We start from the raw sequence: 21,313 nt of genomic DNA, 5'->3' as shown, positions 1-21,313 counted from the left end.
TAGAACACACACACACACACACTCACTCACTCACTCCACAGCAAACTCTTTACGCCTGTTACTATGTTTTGTTAGAGGCCTCAGAGTTTTAAATGTGAAATGTTGCGTTTTAACCTCTCCAGTTTATTGTGGTTGTCCAGGAGCTGCGTCGAAGTAGTGAGTGACCCATTTGGTGCTTGGGACTAGTGACAGGTGCATGCCTGATCACGGCGGGAGGGCTCACCGAGACTGTTTAAACTCTGCCGTCAAGTCAGTTTGCACTTTTGGGTCTGTATAAATGTCTGCTTTCTACTTCCCGTTTCTGTGTTACCTATAGAACCTAGTTGGATAGACAAAATGACCAAAGCTTTGCCAATAGAGGGAAAAGGTCAGCTAGTTCATTTAGGCTTAAATATTCAGTCTTACATTTAAATGTCTGTTTTGAAGAGAGAGCCATTTAAATTCATGGAAATAATTTATCTAATGTGTGATTCTACACTGTAACATTTCATCTCATGATACTTTCATAAGTTTTCCAGCCATAGAGAACTTGGACTTCTTAAGGTAGTCTGAACCCCTGTAGGGCAGCTCTTCTTGTTAGAAAGTTCATACATATGTTGAACTGGAATTTGATTCCTGGCAGCTCTTCATGTTCTGTGTGCTCATCGGGTGACCCAGCAAAAGTATAATCCCTCCTTAAAGAGAGCCAGGGATGGTGGTCTATAATTCTATAATTCTAGCACCTATAATTCTAGCACTTGAGAGGCTAAGGCAAAAGGATTGTAAGTTTGATGTCAATTGGGGTTACAGTAGTGAAAGCCTGTCTTAAAAAAACTCTTAGCTTTACTAATAGTTGCTAGTAGAGAAAGTAGACTTTGTAGAGCAATTCCTAGAATGCTATTTGTAAAATAAACAATGTACTTTATTTTTTAGTTGCAAGTAAGATATACTTTGTGTTTATATTTCTTCATCCACAGGCAACTGAAAAAATTGGATGAAGATAGTTTAACTAAACAACCAGAAGAAGTGTTTGACGTCTTAGAGAAACTTGGAGAAGGGTGAGTATAGTTAGAATGTGTCTAGAGCAGTGGGTCCCAGTCTTTCTTCTGGCCCAGTAGCTGAAGGATGTGAGCCTCTCATGGTGTAAAATTCAAGCCCGCACAAAAGAAAGAACGCCATGTATCAGCATTGTTCCTGGTGGTGTGGGAGGTACATTACTGCTTGCAATGCCGTGTCAGTCTTCAGCCTATCACCAAACTTAGTGGTTTATCAGTAATTTCCAGTCTTTTGTTTTTGTTTTGTTTTTTTTTTTTTTTTTTTGAGCTGAGGATTGAACCCAGGGCCTTGCACTTGCTAAGCAAGCGCTCTACCACTGAGCTAAATCCCCAACCCTTTTTTTTTTTTTGTTTTTTGTTTTTCGAGACAGGTTTTCTCTGTGTAGCTTTGCACCTTTCCTGGATCTCGCTCTATAGACCAGGCTGGCCTCGAACTCACAAAGATCCGCCTGCCTCTGCCTCCCAAGTGCTGGGATTAAAGGTGTGTGCCACCACTGCCCGGCTCCAGTCTTTTTAATATTATTAAGTCTTTTATTGTTTTCTCTTACAGAATCTGTGGTGATGTGTGTGATTTTATGTAGTTAACAGAAAATGCTAGTTAGATTATAATTCATTAAGATTTTAAAAAGTCAGAATGGTGGCCCACACCTTTAATCCCAGCATTTAAGAGGTAGAGGCATGTGTTTCTTTGTGAGTTTGAGACTATTCTGGTCTACATAGCAAGTTCTAGGCCAGTTTATATAGTGAGACACTGTCTAAAAAAAAGAAAGAAAAAGGAGTTAAACATAGGCAATTTTATATGCTGATCAGGATTTCTGACTAGTATGTAGTTACTAGTCAGTAAAAAATCATGGAATTCAATGTTTTTGTTGCAGTTTTGTGAAAAATAGCAAATAAACTGAGAGCTTTTGATGTCTTCTCAGGAGATCTACCCTCTGAGGTTGGGAAACAGTGAGCTTCTTAAAGGACTGATTTCTGGTGGAGGTCCTGAAATGCTGCTGCAGGGACTTCAGTAATAGATGATGGGCTGTGATTGATATTCATTGATACAGTAGGGCATGGCATCAGAGTTTCTGCTTTTGGTTTTTCGAGACAGGGTTTCTTTGAGTAGCTGTGGCCATCCTGGAACTCACTCTATAGACCAGGCTGGCCTCGAACTCATAGAGATCTGCCTGATTCTGCCTCCTAAGTGCTAGGATTGAAGGTGTGCGCCACCACACCCGGCTGCATCAGATTTCTTATACTGCTACATATCCTTTCAATTTAATTCTGTGTATTTATTGCTTCTTCTGTAATGATCAGTACATTAAAATAGTAGGGATACCTTAATTGTTTAACTTTTGACTAGGTAATTAATTCATATGATTCAGAGATAGTTAATGCATACATAAACAGGCATTGTTGTATATGAACTTTTAGTCCCTTCAGAATACCTCTGACTAATGACTGACTGACTGACTGTATGCTTTTTTCTTTTTCTGTGGTGCTAGGGATTGATCCCAGGTTATACACTCACTAGGCAAGAGCTCTGCTTGAGCGAAGCCTCCCTTCCCTCACTGTGTGAGAGTTTAGTGTTGTCATATTTAAACACAGATCTGTGGTAATGACAAGTGCAGTTCTGACTTCATGGAATAGATTTTCACAGATTGCCTCCTTGTTGAAAACATTAGTCTTCAACTTTCTGTTAGTTGAAAAAATACTCTTTGGGATCCATCAAAAAAATCGAGCAGAGGAAGAAAGGAAAAGAACGTGAGTTGTGATGTCTCAAGACAAGCCCAAGATGGTGGAAGATTGCCAGTTGAATGACATCATTATTAAAGGTATGAGGTAGTGACAGTCACCCTGTATCTCTTGTCTGGGATCTGTAGCTTTAGCTTGGCATTCTTGCTGTTCTCCTGAAGGCTATTAGTCCATACCCTTTAATCTAACAATGTTTATAGGTAGTTCTTGGAGTATGATATAAATTGGTGGACATATATGTAACTAACTTGTTTTTTTTTTTTTTCATTTTGAATAAAAGCATGTTAGAGTAATAAAGAACCCATCCACTGAAGTTGCACAGACCCGGGTTAAAAGCCTCGGTATCCTATTTATTAGCATAACAGATGAGTTTGTATTTTCGACCCTCACAACCTTCATCCACAAAGTAGGGATAATAACAATATCTGTTAAATGGTGTCATGGAAAGTACTGCATGATGTAACAGATGTCAAGTACAAGGTACAGTGAGTGTCACGAACTGATTGCTCAGTAAGACACAACCATTATTTTTGAGTGTATCAGCCGAAGCATTTCTCAGACCTTATGTCACATCAAAGCTAAATCTTAAGTCTTAGAATACAGTTAGGTATTCTTAGCAGGGCCGCTTGCCATGCTTGATCTAAGAAATACCGAAATTATAGGCAGAAAATGTCAGAAAGATAATGTGGGGAAGAAGAAAACAAGCTTAACTGTTTTGTTTTGTTTACTTGTGTTTAGATACGGACGTCTTCAGCAGAGAATTTGGGAATTTCCCTCTGAAGATCCTTCCTCATGCTGTCTCTCATTGAACTTTTGAATGACACCACAGACACTTGGATTTTTGTCATCCTGACTTAGTGACCTGGGCAGTTTGATGGAGCTCACATGACTCTAAAGGAAGACCTTCCTTACCTGTGCTTCTCTAATGCAGATGCCACACCACCTTCAGATGTCCCTTCACTGGAAGCTTATGAAGCCACTGGGCTTGGCTTATTCTCAAAGCGAGCTTGTGCTGAAGAACCGTATTGGGTCCTGGAGCTGTGGTCGTGCAGTTTTGAAGAAATCATGTGGCTCTGGCAGGGCAGTCACAGCTTGAACCGAGATGACTGGCGAGCATCTGGAACGTTTAGAACGGAGCCTGGCGTCCTTTTGCTTCTCTAACTTCCAAGTTTTGCACATTGTCTGTTTTAGTGTTGTTTTCTTTTTGCAGTCTTAGATCCTCATGTACTTTAGGCAAGTGCTCCATCACTGAGCTACATTCCCAGCCTTCATTGAAGTTTTTATCATAGTAACAACTTATTCCCCTAGTTCCATAGCTAAGGAGTGCTGTTGACTAGTGAGACTTGTGCCTGTTTGTGTTGGCCACAGATACTGTTTATTTCCTTTTTTTTTTTTTTTTTTATTCATCCCTACTTTGATGATGTTGTGAAACAGCTACTTCATTATGTTCAGTTAACATTGTAGGGAATCAGGTCTTAAGGGACTTGCCTGTATGTGGATTATTATTAGCTACTTGTATTGCACTGATGGAATACCTGTTGGAAACAACTTAAGAAAGGAGGAAACTGTCTCAGTTTGAGAGTGTATAGTCTACATGGTGGAGAAAAGTTGTGTCAGGCACAGCTTTCAGCTGTGAAAGGGAGCCTAAGGCAACTGGGGCACTAGATAGAGGAGGTTCTAAGGTAGGTGTAAACCTCAAGGCCCACCCAGTACCAGCTCACGTCCTCCAGCTTGGTACCACCTTACAAAGGTCCACAGCCTTCCGAAACATCATCATCTTCTGGGGACATTTCACTTCCAAACCATAACCTTGGACATGATTGTCATAGCCTAACTCAGATTGTGATCACTATGATAGATGGAATCATGAATCTTTGCTCACTGATCACCTGCTCTGTTGGAGTTCCTTTGCTATCAGGATCGTGTAGGGGGTAGGGATTTGGGTCATGTTTTGGTCATGATTACAGGACAAATCTACTGGGAAGACTTGCTTTTATTTTTTTCATTCCTAATGCATAAGAATAATGAGTAAAAATTCTATTAAATATTTAATTGTAGGACAAAGGCATTAGCTTATTTGGTGAATCAACTATTTATAGTAAAATTATGGAATGTTAAAACATGGAAAACTATGGAGAGCTTGTCTATGAAGAATATTGCTCTCATGAAAACAGACTTTCAGAAACAGTAGATGTGGGAAAGTACAGTACAAGTGCTGAGGGAAAGAAGAATTTTGTACCCAGCAAAACTCATTTCATCATGAAGATATTTTTGCGCATTCGGGGTCTAGTGTTTCAAAAAGGCTTTGGATGACAGCAACAGAACACCTGCTAGCAGTGGCCAACTATGATGATTTAGTGACAGACTAATAAATCTCCCAGAAGTGGATAGTTGACTTGCAAATGGTTGCTCTGGGCAGTTCTTATGGTCACAAGATGGTTATATTAGTTTCAAGTGTCATCCCTGTTGACAGTAGTCAAAGCCAGGAGGAAAGTGACAGGTGAAAATGGACGGCCCTATGTGCTTGTCTTCCCCGGGAAGAAAGTCTTCAGAATTCTAGCCATACAGTGGCCAGATCTAGGTTAGGTTTTTGCTGCTCGTTAAGGCAAGAGAGAAGGGCCTATCACCGTTTCCCCAGGACTAACACTGCTGGTCTAATTGAGAGTGACTTTAGCAGGGAACAAAGGGCAGTGGCTGGTCTTCCACAGATGCTTAGCAGTTGTTTTCTGTGGTAAAACAGTAGTTGAAACTCTTTGAGCGTCTTCTTACTCCTTGTTAAGTGTAAGGGATTCAGATAGAGCTTTATATGTGCTCTACATTCATAGGTATTTCTTCTTTTAAAAAGTTTTAAAAGTCTATTTTGACATTAATTCCCTTTTCACTGTGTGAATGCTCTGTTATTTTGACATCTTAGGTCACATTCTTTATTTTGATTTTCTTTTCACCAAGATAGTGTGTAGAAACAGGTGTGTTTGGGAAATTTATTCTTTTAGGTTTTTGAGACAAGGTTTCTCTGTGTAGTCCTCTCTGACCTGAAAGTTCCTCTGTAGACCAGGCTGGCCTTTAACTCACAGAGTTCACCTGCCTCTGCCTCTCAGGTGCGGGGATTAAAGGTGTGTGCCACCACCACCTGGAATGTTTGGGAAATTTAAAAGATGATTTTCTCCTATTTCACTGAGAACTGCCCTGGACATTAAGTGGGGGAAAACACTAAGATTCTGGTGGGATCTCACTTGAGCACCATAACTGTCTTGGAAGGGAGTTTGTATTTTTATATTTATTTATTCATTCATTCATTCATTCATTCATTCATTTATTTATTTTTGGTCATCTTGTGAATAATACAGCCAAGACACAAGAGAGCTAACTCATGTGTTTATAACAATGTGTAGCGGTGGTGGGTTTTGATAAGGAGCTTTTCAGGGAAGATGAAGCAGAAGGCAGAAAGATTTGCATATGCACTGTTCTTTTGACACTAGCATGAAGGAGGCTTAGGTCCTAAGGAGTCTCCATATTTTAAACATTGCGGCATGTGGACAAGGACGGAAAGACTAATAGAGTGGCTGTAGGAAAACAGATGTGTTGGTGTGGAGAGGAAACAGCATTATGTTCAGTCTACATGGGCTCACATCATAAGCTCATCACTTAGGTGACCTTGGGTAAATCATGTGACCTCTAAACTTTTAATTTTTACTTCTAAAATAATCACCTCTTTGTCTTTAAGAGAATTTCATTTTCAAAGACTAGGCCCAGATCTATTTTCTAGCAGATAGCAGGGATGGTGGATGGAGACTATTGCAGAATTTGAAAATCGTAATTTAGACCTGGTAACTCTTTGGGTGCTAGGGATTAAACCCAGGGCCTTGCTCATGCTAGATCAGTGCTCTACCGCTGAGCTACACCCTGGTTCCCAAATGTGAAGTTTTAGGGTGCCGTCTTCTCCCCCAGGTATTTAGGCCATGTTAGTTTTGCAAATGTAACTAAGCTTGTTAGGCACTTGGGATAGAAAGTAAGCCTGTGGGTTGATTATGCTAACCTGGTTTTCTGTCTGAGTGCTCTGGCTTTCTAAAGTGTCTCCTTTCCCGATTGCAGGTCTTATGGCAGTGTGTACAAAGCTATTCATAAAGAGACTGGCCAGATTGTTGCTATCAAGCAAGTGCCCGTGGAGTCAGACCTGCAGGAGATAATCAAAGAGATCTCCATAATGCAGCAGTGTGACAGGTAAGGGCATCCTCTGACAGAACGAGCTTCTGCATTTGCCCTGATCACATAGTTTGACACCTACAGATTGACTTGCTCAGACGTTTGCAGAGGGCGAGATTGGTGGATAACTTCATATTTTCTGAAAAATGAGAAAGCATGTATGTTTTCCTAGATTGATAGTTTCCATGTTTGCATTTCCCCCTTCATCATTAGCTCTTAGAGATGGCGCCTTCTTTTTTTCTTCCTTCCTTCCTTCCTTCCTTCCTTCCTTCCTTCCTTCCTTCCTTCCTTCCTTCCTTGTTCTCTCTCTTTTGAGAGAACTGAGAGATAGCTGAGATATTCAAATGCCTTCTAACTCTAGAAACCGTAGATTATCAGATAATTCAAATATCTTTTAGCCCCAGAAACTGTAGACTATCAGTTTGGTCTGTAAAAAGGGACTATTTGTTTGGGTATTAACTGTTATTTTTATTCGAGTCAAGAGTTCTGAAGAGTTTTAATTTTGAGGAACTAAAATTTGTCAAATGCTATAAGCAGGAAGTTGGCCCCAAAGTCAGCCACAGACGAGCACGTGATCTGCTGTGAAGTTCCATGACAGCATGAGCTGGTCACTGATGGAGCGGGCATACCCAGCACTGTTTAGAGGGGAGAGACAAGTAAGGTTAAGGGCAGGCCTAGCCCGGGGGGGGGGGGGGGGGGGGGGGGGGGGTTGGAAGCGAGGGTGAGGAAGTTTTGCACTTGAGACGGCATCGTGGCCATGGTGGTGAGAAAGTTTATTACTCCGTTTGTCAGGCTTCAGCGGTAGATTGTGTGGGGGCAATGGGTCTTATTATTTTTCAGGGACCTTAAGTCTCCCCGATCTTGAAATACAGCTGCCGCTCATCTTCGGTTGTGTTTTCCCTATTGTGGTTATTGTCCACTATACAAAAACCTCCATTTTTTTTTTTTCTTCTGGCTGGATTGGCCAGAATTAAGTTAGCAGTTTTTCTTTTTCTCTATATGACTTACTTTATTCAAACTCATTTTAATTGGCAAATTGAGACTGTATATAAACAGAGTATGGAAATGCTTCTAACTAAAGAGGTTTTTTTTTTTTTTTTTTTAAAAAGATTTATTTATTTTTTTCTTTTTTATATGTATGCCTGCATTTATGTATGTGGACCACATTTGTCTGAAGAAGACTGTGGAGGCCAGAAGATGGTTTCAGATCCCCTGGGACTGGATTTATAGATAGTTGTGAGCTGTCATGTGGGTGCTGGAATCTGAACCTGGGTCCTCTGTAAGAGTACCGTGTGCTAGGAAGTGATGTTTTGAAGATCCTTCTGGGTTAAAAAAAAGACAGGGCAGAGTCCTTGTGTTCTGGGAGTTGTGTTTGTTTGCTTCTTTGTTTTGTTTTTATGGCACAGTCTTTTGAGTAAGGGCAGGGTTTAGGGGACATTTGTCTGGTTTGCTGGAAAAAGCAGCTGGAGTGAGAATGGTGGTTTCCCTCCTTTTTCTGGGAGTTCATAGGCCAGGCGTGTACAGTCAGGAAGTGTAGCTGACAGTGCAAGACTGCACAGAGTGCATCCCAACAGTGTGTTTGGACGATAAAGAAAGTGACTGCGGGAAGAGAGGAAAGAGCACATGGGGGTGGAGGGGGAGATTGTGAGCTGTAGGAACGCAGTTCCTGTGCTGTCACTAATAGTACTCATTTTATGTGCTGTGTTTTCTTTCTGTCCTTGTCACTGGAATATGTCCCGAGAATGGAGGGGCATTTGAGATGGAAAGTCAGGGAGCCTGGGTAGTTTGAGCGTCTTTGGTTGCTCTGCAACCTGGTTTCCAACAGCAGTCCAGCTGTTAATGCTGCAAGTTGTCAAGACAGATTTTTGGTTTTACTGGGTATTTCTCAGTAATACTCTGACTTCTCAGGTATTTCTTATTTGGTGTCTCTCTTCAAACTTAAGACCTAAGGTTCTAGTTTTGATACTAAATATTCTTTCTTTATATTATGTAGTGATGATTTTGTTACTCCCAATTATACTGTGACTTTTTGGAAAAAAGAAAAAGAAAAAAGATTGCTTTTCTTTTTGGTAAAATCATTGTTATATATCCCTTGGTATATCTTTCCATGTCTCTTGGGGGTTTAACTGTTATTACTTTATTGTTTTCTAGCTTACCTCTCTCTTCTCTCTTGTAAACAGGACACACACACACACACACACACACACACACACACACACACACACTTTATTTATATGGGTGTTTTGCCTACATGTGTGTCTGTGCACTGCTTGCATGCTTGGTGCCTGAGGATAGAAGAAGGTATCAGATCTCTTGGGACTGGAGTTACAGACAGTGGTGACCCACCATGTGGGTGTTGGGACCTGAACCCCTTGACCTCTGGAAGACCAGCAAGTGCTCTTAACAGCTAAGCCATGTCTCCAGTCAGTCCTAGGACATATTAACATTATTTATTAAATATTCCTCTAACATGTTCCATGGACTTGTGATGTCATTATTTCTTAAGTTACCTCATATTGGATGGTCATTTAAATTGTATCTAATCTCTCTTTTATTATCATTCTGTGTTGGTAGCTAATTTTTTGAGAATTTGTGATTTTCTGAGGATAAATTTTACACTTATGCTGTTCTCTTGTTTTGAATATACATTATTACTCATAGGAAAAGTGATCCCATTTCACGTTTTTATCAAGAGATTGCTTGTGTTAGTCCTAACTAGAAATAATTCAGTTTTTGAGGTGAGAAATTACTTTCCATGCATTGAACAGAGTGAATTAAAATGTCTGCGGATGTTCCACTACTTTGTGTTGTGTTTCTTCTCTCCAGCCCGCATGTAGTCAAGTATTATGGCAGCTACTTTAAGAACACAGACCTCTGGATTGTTATGGAGTACTGTGGGGCTGGCTCTGTATCGGATATCATTCGGTTACGGAACAAGACGGTAAGCTTACCTCCGAGAAGGTACTGCTTGGCTACCGTTTTTGTCATCTTTTTCCAGCCTTTGGCCATGTGCTGCTTGTACCGGAGAGAAGTGATTGTCAGATTCTTGCTTTTCCTTGGGTCTTTGCTCCTTTTTACTCACTTTTCTCCCACCTCCAACAAAAACAGAATCTCAGTGTGGTCTTTCTTTACTGTTGATTCTTCTGCTCCAGCCCAAGTGCTAGGATCACAGGGTGTGTTACCACCCCCCCCCCCCACCTGAGTGCTAGGATCACAGGGTGATGTTGCGTGTCTTGTTAGGTCATGGTGCTGAGGCTGTTTTATTCCAGGTGCAGAAGGAACATGTCTAGATTCTAAGAAAGTGAGTGAGTCATCTGACATGCGATTTGAAAAACAAGCCTAGTTTCTGTGTAGATTGTTGAAAATGGAAATTTTAGCTCTTGGGTGGTTTTGGTTTTGATTGTAAGAATGGGAGTGGGCATCCCCACATTAAGTATTTGCAATGTTGTAAAAATTAACTTAAGTATGCAAAAGTATACTGTAAATCATGAGGTATTATATAAGTTATAAGATGGGACTGTTTTGAAACTCAAGTTATAAATTTTTGTATATATCATTGTTTCCTTTTCTTAATTTACATTATTGAGAATTTGTATGTTTTCTTTATTAGGAAGTTCTTTAGCCAAGAGTAGTGCTGTGACATAATATATATTTCTGGTACCAAATGGTCAGCCCTGAAAACATGTATACAAGTAACATTGTACAGATGGAGGAGGTTATATTTATGTATTAGGAATATATTATATATATATATATTATATATATATATATATTATATATGCGTACACACAAACATATATGAATGTAACAACAATGGAAAAAGAGACCATGAATTTGAGAGCAAAGACTAGGAGGCCTTGGAGGGAGAAAAGGGGAGGGAGGGGATAATATAATTATATTATAATCTCAAAAAATGAAATAAATCATTTAAGAGAAGTTGAAACCTTGACTACTTTGTTGATTTAAAATTGAAGCCCCAGGTGTGTGCAGCAGCAAGTTGTTTCTGGCCTCTCAGCAGTCCAGAATTAACTCTGTTAGTGGTTTCTATTGATATCTTAATACTAGTTTCTTAGTCTATGTACTTAATTATTAACCATGTTAACTAAAAACTATTTAGTGTGACAGCCTCCAGCCACAGGGGACTAGAATTACTGTTTGAGTTTGAAGAAATATGACCACAGAAAGATGTAAAAACTTTAAATTTTTATCATTATAGAACCTGTCTCAAAAAAATGATGACGGTAGAATGATGATACTGTGTTAAGTGAGGTTGTCCAGGCTGAGGGTGACAGACACTACGTGCTCTTTCTGACGTGGGTCTGTTCTGATGTGGATCTTAGCTGCTCCTGTGGATAACTGCTCTCCATGTGGGGTAGGAGGAGAAACTAGAAAAGGGCCCACAAGAGGGAAAAAGTTTATTTTAAGCACTAAGTTACTGTATAATTGAATCTAAGTAGATGTTAGCTGTATTTAAAAACTAAAAAAGTCATGATTAAGGTCTGACCACCTGTGAGGAGTTTTAAATCCTGATTATGTCCTTTTAGGAATTATGGTCAAGTTCACTTGCAGGTGCGTCTCCCCTTCTGATGATTACCGCTGCTGCTGAAGGACCTTCTGTTTTTGTGCATTTCTACATGTTAAACTATTTCCACTGAGTTTCATTGTTTTTGTTTTGATGCTTTTCCCTCTTTATTAGTTCTCACTATGCAAGTTTAACTCTTAGAATAAAAATAAAAGAAGGTAGTGCCAGAAGTGCAAGCCGGGTCTTGCCAACCCTGGACCCTTTTGACCACAGCTTACTCCTGAATGTCAGTTGTTTGCTGTGCCGGGGTTGAGAGAGAGTTGGGTGGATCTTGTTTAGGATTTGGGTGTGATCTGCAGATATGGCATAAGGTCTGATCAGAAGCCCTGTGTCTGTCTCCAGCACTTAGTCACTCTAGCCCAGTGGGTCTCAACCTTCCTAGTGCCAGGACCCTTTAATACAGCTCCTCATGTTGGGGTGATCCCCAACTGTAGTTAGAGTTTTCCTGCCTGGCCCAGTCAGGACAAATCTCTCTTACCCACCAGTCTCACAGTCGCTCAGACCCAACCAAGTAAACACACAGAAACTTACATTGCTTACAAACTGTATGGCCGTGGCAGGCTTCTTGTTATCTACTTCTTCTATCTTAAATTAACCCATTTCTGTTAGTCTATACTTTGCCACATGGCTTGTGGCTTACCAGTGTCTTTACATGTTGCTTCTCATGGCAGCGGCTGGCAGTGTATCCCCTCAGCCTTCCTGTCCCAGCCTTCTCCTCTTCCTTGTCCCGCCTACCTTATCCTTCCTGCCTGGCTACTGGCCAATCAGTACTTTATTTATTTTAACCAATCAGAGGAACACATTTGACATACAGACCATCCCACAGCACCCAACCATAAAATAACTCTGTTGCTACTTCATAACTGTAATTTTGCTACTGTTATGAATCGTAGTGTGAATACTTGATAAGTGATTCCAAAGGGGTCGCGATCCACATTGTTCTAGAACTACTTCAGTTCCCCCTCTTGATGCTTGGGATACAGAAGTAAGCACTGAAACATTTTGTAATGTGTACCTGTAATAAGGACGACTGTAGAGTAAGTCAGGTTGTCTCTGTGCTGACAAGGTAAGATAAGGGAGCAGAATGGCCAGGCATGGAGGAGGAAAGGCCTCTGCTGTTCTCATCAGTGGCATTTGGGCAGTCAGTGAAGAAAGCCAAAGTGCGGATGTGTGGATGAAGAGGAGAGCCTTGGAGGTAGAGGGAATAGGCAGGCGGAAGGAGCGAGAGGGACCAGAGCTTTCAGGAAATGGCATGGCCAAAACAGCTGTGCGTGAGTTTGGAGATAACTTTGCCCTTTTCTGATATGTGATGTGAGCAGGGTTGGAACTTCTTACTGGTTTTTGTTTTTCAGTTAACGGAAGAGGAAATAGCTACAATATTACAGTCAACTCTTAAAGGACTGGAATACCTTCATTTTATGAGAAAAATACACCGAGATATCAAGGCAGGAAATATTTTGCTCAATACAGAAGGACATGCAAAGCTCGCAGATTTTGGAGTTGCGGGTCAACTTACAGTAAGTAGAAAAGGTGACTGGTACTAGTACTTTAGCTATGTCCCCAGAAGGTCATTGAGTGATTCATTTTCCTGTGTGTGTGTGTGTGTGTGTGTGTGTGTGTGTGTGTGTGTGTGAGAGAGAGAGAGAGAGAGAGAGAGAGAGAGAGAGAGAGAGAGAGAGAGAGATGTATTTGTGTGTATGCCTGTGGGGCGCATGTGCATATTGTGTCATATGGAAGCCAGAGTCCATGTTGGCTGGAGGTCATTGATTCAGATAGGCTGGCTGGCCAGTGCACTCCAGGAATCTGCCTGGATTCCTCCTGGATCTCTCTCTGCCTCTCCAGTTTGGGATTACAGGTGTGTGCTGTAGCATCTGGCTTCTTGTGTGGAGCTGGAGAGCTGTACTCAGGTTCTTATACTTACATGGCAAATGCTTTACCAATTGAGATGTCATTCCAGCCCCTACTTTTAAAAAATATATATATAATACTTAATTAATTATGTTAATACAAATTTGTAGAATTCACAAGAAGATTACCAAATAGGTAGTGAGCGTTTTAGATCTTTTCTGGGGTTCAAGTTCATGATTTAACTTCTATAAAAATGGAAACTAACATAAGACATGAGTATTAATTTAATTCTAATACATCAGGGACATAAAAGGAAGACAGATTGGAGCAGGCTGCTTTCCTTCAGTTACCGCCCTGGAAGCGCTCCGGCCTGCTTCAGTGTGGGCTCTTGATTTCCCTCTGTTCTCGCTTGTGCGTGCCAGTGCCAAAGGGAGCTGTTCAAAACAGGAAGGCTAGAGTGATCTGGCTTTGTAAAATAACCGACGATGTGTAGAAGTCTATGTAGAAAAATGGAAACAGTTCTACATGGACAACACGAGTCTCCAACAGTATTATGCCAAGGGTTTTTTTGGTGAGTTCATGTGCTTCACCACCACCCTCCTGTCTCTCTACTCTCCTGTCTCTCTACCCTCCTGTCTCTCTACCCTCCTGTCTCTCTACCCTCCTGTCTCTCTATCCCTCCTGTCTCTCTATCCCTCCTGTCTCTCTATCCTCCTGTCTCTCTACCCTCCTGTCTCTCTACCCTCCTGTCTCTCTACCCTCCTGTCTCTCTACCCTCCTGTCTCTCTACCCTCCTGTCTCTCTATCCCTCCTGTCTCCTCACCCCTCCTGTTGACTCCCCAGCTACAAACCGATTTTTTTTTTTTTTTTTTTTTTTTTTTTTGCTCAGGTGTCGCTGTGTAGGCCTGGCTAATCTAGAACTCTCTATGTAGACCAGGCTGGCCTTGACCTGCCTGTCTCTACCTCCCAAGTACTGGGACTGAAGGCAGATAGGTATGCAGATAGTTATGCAGATACATTCTTTTGTGTATTGATAACTGGTCATGAACTATTTATTTCAATTATTTGTCGATAAGCCTTTAGTTTTTCTTTTGTTGAATTATGTGTTGGTACTGGCTGAAAATCAAGTATGGGTTTATTTCTGGGACTTTGGTTGTATTCTGTTGGCCTGTATTTAGGTCATTGTGTCTATACTTCACTGTCTCAGCTTTTACAGCTTTGGTTAACATGAGACCTTCAACTTTGTCCTCTTTCAAGACAGTTTTGATTCCTCTGGGATCCTGCATTTCTCTCTGAGTTTTAGATTAGTGGGTTATTTTTGCAAAAGAAATCATTGGAATTTTGATAGACACTGCATTGACTCATAAGTCTGTTTTAAAATGGCTACCATCTTAGTGTAAAGCCATGTAATTCACAGACCCAAGATGCTTTTGCATTTACTTAATATCTTTCATTTTTCATCAGTCTTATCATTTGTATAGGAAGCATTTTGCATTAATTTGGTTAGTTCATTCTTTAGTGGTTTGTTCTTTTTGATACTATTTTAAGTAGAACACTTCTTGATTTCAAATTATTCATTGTTAGTATACATGAATATGGTTGATATTTATTTATTTATTTATTTATCTATTTATTAATTGTTTATCTGAGACAGGGTTTCTCTGTGTAGCTTTGTGCCTTTTTCCTGGAACTCACTTGGTAGCCCAGGCTGGCCTTGAATTCACAGAGATCCACCTGGCTCTGCCTCCCAGGTGCCGGGATTAAAGGCGTGCGCCACCACCGCCCAGCAGTTGATATTTATATATTGTGTTCTACAATGTTGCTGAGCTTGTTTACTGCTAGTTTTTATTTTTAAAAATTGTGTGTGTGTACTCAAAAGTTCGTGTGTGTGATTATAGGTTGTGAGTCCTTTGAGTCCTTGCCTTCTACCTTGTTTAATGTTTGAGACAGGGATGTTTGTTATTCACGGTACCTATATCAGAAATTCTCGTCTCCACCGCCCATCTTCCAGTAGGAGCACAGGGATTATAGATGGTCTACCTAGCCTAGCTTTCACTGGGTTAGAACTCAGGTCTTCAGGCACTTTACTGTCTCCAGCTCCTGTTGCTCATCCCCACCCCCTACCCCCAAACCCTACAGTGAACATGTATTGTTTTGCTAAAGAAAACAAAAACAAAAAGGTTTTTGTTGTTGTTGTTGTTGTTGTTTTGACAAAGTGCAACCATAGTCTATAATGAACCATCTGGGCTTCCAGTACTACCAAGTTCAGCTCTGTCTGACTGGCCTCCTAACAAATGTTTTGGGGGAAGTGGTGGTGACGGTGAGGGTGGCTTCACATTAGCATAGAAAGGCTAACATTGTTCTTGATTCACAGTGCTCCCTCAACTTTACTATCGGGGTCCTCAGTTTCTCCCTCCAGGGAGTGAGTGAGGGATTTGCCTGGAGCTTGCTGTATAGACTAGGCTGAACACAAACTCCAAGATATTTTCCTGCCTCTGCCTCCCAAGTGCTAGGACTAAAGGCATGTGCCACCACAGCTGCCTTATTTTTATTATTTTTGTTTATGTGTATGCGTATATTCTGTACGGGTACGTGGATGTGAGTGTGGGTGCCCTTGGGAAGGAGGTCAGAGGTGTAGGAACCATGTGGAGTTGGAGTTACAGGCAGTTGTGAGCTTCCTGATGTGGGTGCTGGAAACCAAACTCAGGTCCTCTGACAGAGAAGGAAGCGCTCTTAATTGCTGAGCCCCTCCTCTAGCCATCCTTAATTTGTATATATTGGCTTCTTTTTGTGAAAGGGCTTTGCAGTACTGGCTTGGACCTCTTGGTTCCCTGCTTCAGCCTCCTGAATGCCGGGATTAGATGCCTGTGCCGAGAGCCCTGACTTTCTAAATCCTTCAGAGTTCTTCAATCCAGTGTTGTTGTGAGGTCCATTTTTATCATCCTCACTGCCAACAGTTTGTAAGCCATTTGGAAGAGTCTGTGCTGGAGTTAGGTTGTTCTCATTTTCCCCAGTGACTGACTCAAGAGTCCATTTGATTGTCTGTTTAGTTAGTTACTGTTCAGACAGCCATCTGCTTCCCAGCTTACAGAATTTTGTGGCTTTGCTTTGCATTTTCAGATGGCTTTAGGAAGAAGTGAAAATAAGATGTATTCGGTCGGTCTGTCATCTTTAGCAGAAATGTGAAATTAGTTTCTTTTTCTGCTTTGGAGATAGTCTTCTGTAGCCCAGGCTGGCCTTAGACTCCATCCCTCTGCCTCAGCTCTCTGGTTAGCAGCACATGACTGGCTCTCGATCAGTTTCTGATGCAACTTGGGTTTTCATGTGTGAGTGTGCCATGATTTCGCTGAACTCCTTCCCTTTTGCACACTGGGTGCTCGTTAATGTTGTTTTCAAAGTTCCCACCATCACAAGATCCTTTTGTGTTTTTTTTTAAGCATTTCCTTGATTTTTTTTGTCCTTAGGATAATGTGCTTTACATTTTTAATTTTTTTATTTTTAAGATGTGGTCTTACTGTGTAGCCCTAGCTGGCCTGGACCTTGCTGTGTAAAACAGGCTACTGGCCTCAAACTCACATACACCCCTGCCTCTCTCTGCCTTCCAAGTGTGTGCATAATCATTCCAGGCTTCTTTCCCTCCTTTTTAGGCACAGTCTCATCCTGTAGCTGAGGTTGGCCTAGAATTCACTGTAGCCTGGTTCTGAAATTTCACAGTCTTCCTGCCTCAATCTCTTGAGAATGCTTGGACTACAAATGTGAAGTAACACCCATTGAAAAAAATGTATTTGTTGGGCACAAGAGATGGTTTAGATGGTAAAGGCACAAGCGAGCCTAACAACCTGAATTCCATCCTTGGGTTTATCATGGAGGAGAAAACTGGCTCCACAGGTTGTCCTCCACAGGCTGGGCAGGCTCAGGTTCATTCTCATCATTCTCATTCTCTTTCTCTCTTTCTCTCTGTCTCTCTGTCTCTCTCTATCACACACACACACACACACACACACACACACACACACACACACACACACACGTTTGTTATAAGGGTGAACCCAGAACTAAGACATGGTTAAATTGTTGCTTCTTTGCTATGGTGGAAATGGCTCCCTTTGCTAGTTGTCTTCTATTTTGATATGGGTTTGAAAAACACGGAATTTTGAATTTGTATTTTTGTGTGTGAGTGTAGGTGTCTGTGGAGGTGGAAGAAGGCATTGGAGTTACAGGTGGTTGTGAGCCACACCACATGGGTTCTGGGAACCGAGTTCAGGTCCTCCAGAAGACTGGGGAGTGCTCTGAAGCACTGAGCCTGCTCCTTACTTTCTGGATTTTATGTAGAAACACCCCACCCCACCCCACCCCCAGATTTTTGTCTTTGGTGTTCTGTTCCAGCATCATGTAGCAGTTCATCTATACTTTCAGGATTCCAATGGCTTTGTTTTTATATTTGAGGATTGACTTATTTGAACTTCCTTTAGTGAAAGCATAAGGTAGGAATTTAAGTTTAAGTTTTACAGATGGCTACCTAGGTTTTAGTGCTTTTATTCATGGGTGTCATTATGTCGTACTGACTGGTCTGGAACTTTGATATAGACCAGATTGGCCTTGAACTCAAAGAGATCTGCTCTGTAGTTTGGGGATATTCTATCCTTTTCATGCTGGTTTGACCATTTTAAGTTGTGCGTGGCATATGGATCTGACTGGTTTTTGAGTGTGTGCATATTTAGTTTATGTGCCACAGTTTTTCTCTGGATTTAACACTCTCTGTTCTCTCTTGTACTTAGTAACTCTGTAACTTTGATCTAATTGGAGTTTAGGATACACTGGTCCCTTAATTTTGAAAACATTTTCCATTATGTGAGTATCCATTTCTGGTTGAAATAATCGAGTGAAAACAAATTTGGGTGTCACCATTTGAAAACACCCTGGCAAGTTTGAGGATTCAGAGCTGAGGAAATGATTAAGCCCAAGTTGTTTCCTGTGTTGGTTTTTTTTTTTTTTTTTTAATTTTTAAATTTTTAAAAATTTTGTGTACATTGGTGTTTCGCCTACATGTATGTCTGTGTGATAGTGTCGGATCCTGTGGAACTGGACAGTGATGAGCTACTATATGAGTGCTGGGAATTGAACCCAGGTCCTCTAGAAGAGGATCCAGAGCTCTTAACCACCGAGAGCCTCCTTTGTTGTTTTTATATATGATGGACAGTGTGAGATCAGATCAGAAGTGCCACCTATCATTGCTCCCGACTGGTGTAACCTAAGTCTCACACACTTCAGATGTGCGGGATAGGGAGGCTCTTTTTGCATCTTTGCCTGCGTTTGGAAGTCCTCTCTCTGTGGCGAGTCAGTTGTAGCAAGGCTCTCAGTACGACCACGCCACTCTGGAGAAGTGCATGTGCTGATTAGTGTAGTGTATGCTGTAGCTGCAGATCCTTCATCAAACCACAGGTCAAACTTGGCGCCATTTTTGATATCTAAGCTTTAAAATGATTTTTCTAAACCAAGGGAGTGTTACATAAGTCTGCAAGACAGAAGACAAATGAGTAATTCTGCCTTCTAGATGTGACTGTTATTAGTAGTGTTTATCATTCTCTGCTGCTGTTCTGCTACACAGGGGCATTTCTTTTTACTGGTTGTTGCTTTGTCATGATTATTGTTTTGTTCTCAGAGAAATAAAGTGTAGTTGTAATTCTGAACGGTCTTATTAAATAAAAAACACAGAGCCAAATGCAGAGTTAAAAGCCCCAGAGGTTGCTGGGCGGTGGCGGTGCACGCCTTTAATCCCAGCACTCGGGAGGCAGAGGCAGGTGGATCTCTGTGAGTTTGAGGCCAGTGTGGGCTACCAAGTGAGTTCCAGGAAAGGCTCAAAACTACGCAGAGAAACCCTGTCTTGAAAAACCAAAAAAAAAAAAAAAAAAAAAAAAGCCCCAGAAGTCAGAGAGCAGTAGCTAAGAGCTGAGACCAAGACCGCCTTCTTACCCCTCACTGCTGCTGCTGCTATCGTCCTTCCCCTGAGAAAGAGGCCTACTTCCTGTGTGTCTGTCCTTTTTTATTGACTTTCTGTTCTGCCTTCTCATTGGTTGTAAACCCAACCACATGACCTCCTCGTCATTGCCTGTCTATACAGACCTCCAGGTCTCTATGGTTGGTAGTGAGATTAAAGGCGTGTATCTCCTTGCTGGCTGTATCCTTGAACACACAGAGATCTGCCTGTCATGTGATCAGGATTAAGGGCATGTGCTACCACTGCCAGACTTCTGCTAAATGGCTTGCTATTAGCTCTGACCCCCAGGCAACTTTATTTATTAACATACAAATAAAATCACATTTCAGTACAAATAAAATATCACCATAATAAAGCTGTGTTATTCATCATTTGTAAACTGGTTTTTGGTGTTGCAATATCTTACACATTTTCCATACCTATTTCTGTTTGAAATAGGGGCTTGCTACATAGTCCTGGCTAGCCTCAAATTTAAGATGCTCCTGTTTCTCTCTCCTGTGCTTGGATTATAGGTGAGCATTCACCATGTCTGCCTCTTGGAGAACTTTTAATGTAGCATTTCAGTATACAATAGTATACAATGAGTATCTGTTGTAATATTTATTTTTCCTTTTGAGGCGGGTCTCCTTAGGTAGCCCTGCTATCCTGAAACTTGCCATGTAGGCCAAGATGACCCTGAGACATCCATTTGCTTCTGCCTCTTGGGTGCTGGGATTAAAGGCTTGTGATACCGTGGTCGCCCTTACTTATGTTTTGAGACTGGGTTTCATTCTGGGGCCTCTGCCATTCTCACAAGTTTCCAGGCTGGCCTTGAGTTCTCTCGGTGATCTTCTTACCTCGGGACCCCAGGACTCAGGTTATGAGTGTTAGGTACCTTTGTGGTGATTAAAGTATTTATTGAGATGAGGCCTCAGTGCGCCTGCCAGTCTGGACCTCTTTGTTCGGTGGCCCTCCTAAGTAGCTGGAATTACAGGCTTGATAGTCATTTTAATTGGTCCTTCTTCCCCTTTTACAAACATTCTACAATCTGTGCGTCTGTTTTGGGGTGCTTGTGTGTAAGGCAAATTTCTAGAAAGATACTTGAATAGAAAAATATGGATATTTAAAAGTTTACTGAATATTGGCAGTTTGTGAGGTTGTACCATCTCATGTCATGGTCTAGTAACCTTGTGTGTCAGTTGCTGACTTTCTATGTTTTTATTAGTACTGGTTTAAATTTAATTGATTGAGAATCCTATGGTTCTTGGCCATTTGAATTTCTTTAGTGACTTGTCTCATTATGCCTTGAGTGTTGTTTTTAGATATGTTTCAAGTACAAGATATTCTTTTTCTTTTTTAAATGTTTTTTATTTGATTTTTCAGACTTTTAAAATTTTTCTTTATTAAGAAATTTTCTACTCAGTCTGCATACCACCCACAGATCCCACCTCCTCCCTCTTCCCACCCCCAATCTTTCAGATTTTTATACAATATATTTTAATTATATTCTTCCCCTTCCCCAATTCCAGGTCCTCCTCCACCTCTCTACCCACTCAACTTCTTTTTTTTCCTCTGTCTTAAAAGAAAGAAAACAATCAAGGAAGCAAAACCATTAGAAAACATGGAGTCCAATTTGCATTGGCCAGCTAGTCCTGAGTGTGAGGCCTGTTGTGAAGTATGGATGATATACTCAGTGCCACTCCATTGAAGAAACTGATCTGCCTTCTCCCAGCAGCTTTTAAATGCCAATAGCTTCTTGACTAGGGGTGGGACATTGCCCCAACTTTTTGCGTGTTGTCCAGTTGTGGTGGCCTCTGTTAATTGCAGAAGCCTCTCTGGTGATGGTTGAGTGAGTGATGCATTGGTTTATGGGTGTAGCAATAGGTCATTATGAGTTGTTTTATTGCTGTGTCCATTTATCAGAATAAA

The 21,313-nt window shown here is 41.2% G+C and overlaps 1 protein-coding gene across 2 annotated transcripts in view; it reads left to right on the top strand.

Annotated features, from left to right (window-relative positions):
• Positions 1–21,313, top strand: part of Stk4 (serine/threonine kinase 4) — a 91,960-nt gene that overhangs the window by 4,379 nt on the left and 66,268 nt on the right. Inside the window, exons 1-5 of one of the 2 annotated variants that reach the window (XM_036184483.1) lie at positions 1,014–1,037; positions 3,706–4,007; positions 6,867–6,995; positions 9,804–9,918; positions 12,912–13,076. In XM_036184483.1, coding sequence (XP_036040376.1) covers positions 3,997–4,007; positions 6,867–6,995; positions 9,804–9,918; positions 12,912–13,076 — 420 coding nt within the window. In that variant the 5' untranslated portion in view covers positions 1,014–1,037; positions 3,706–3,996. Of the gene's footprint in view, positions 1–956; positions 1,038–3,705; positions 4,008–6,866; positions 6,996–9,803; positions 9,919–12,911; positions 13,077–21,313 lie in introns of those variants that run through there. The other variant, XM_036184482.1, reaches the window with a different exon arrangement.

The sequence above is a fragment of the Onychomys torridus genome, chromosome 4 (genome assembly GCF_903995425.1).
Source record: "Onychomys torridus chromosome 4, mOncTor1.1, whole genome shotgun sequence".
NCBI classification, from domain to species: domain Eukaryota; kingdom Metazoa; phylum Chordata; class Mammalia; order Rodentia; family Cricetidae; genus Onychomys; species Onychomys torridus.
This window is presented reverse-complemented; position numbering and strand designations above follow the sequence as displayed.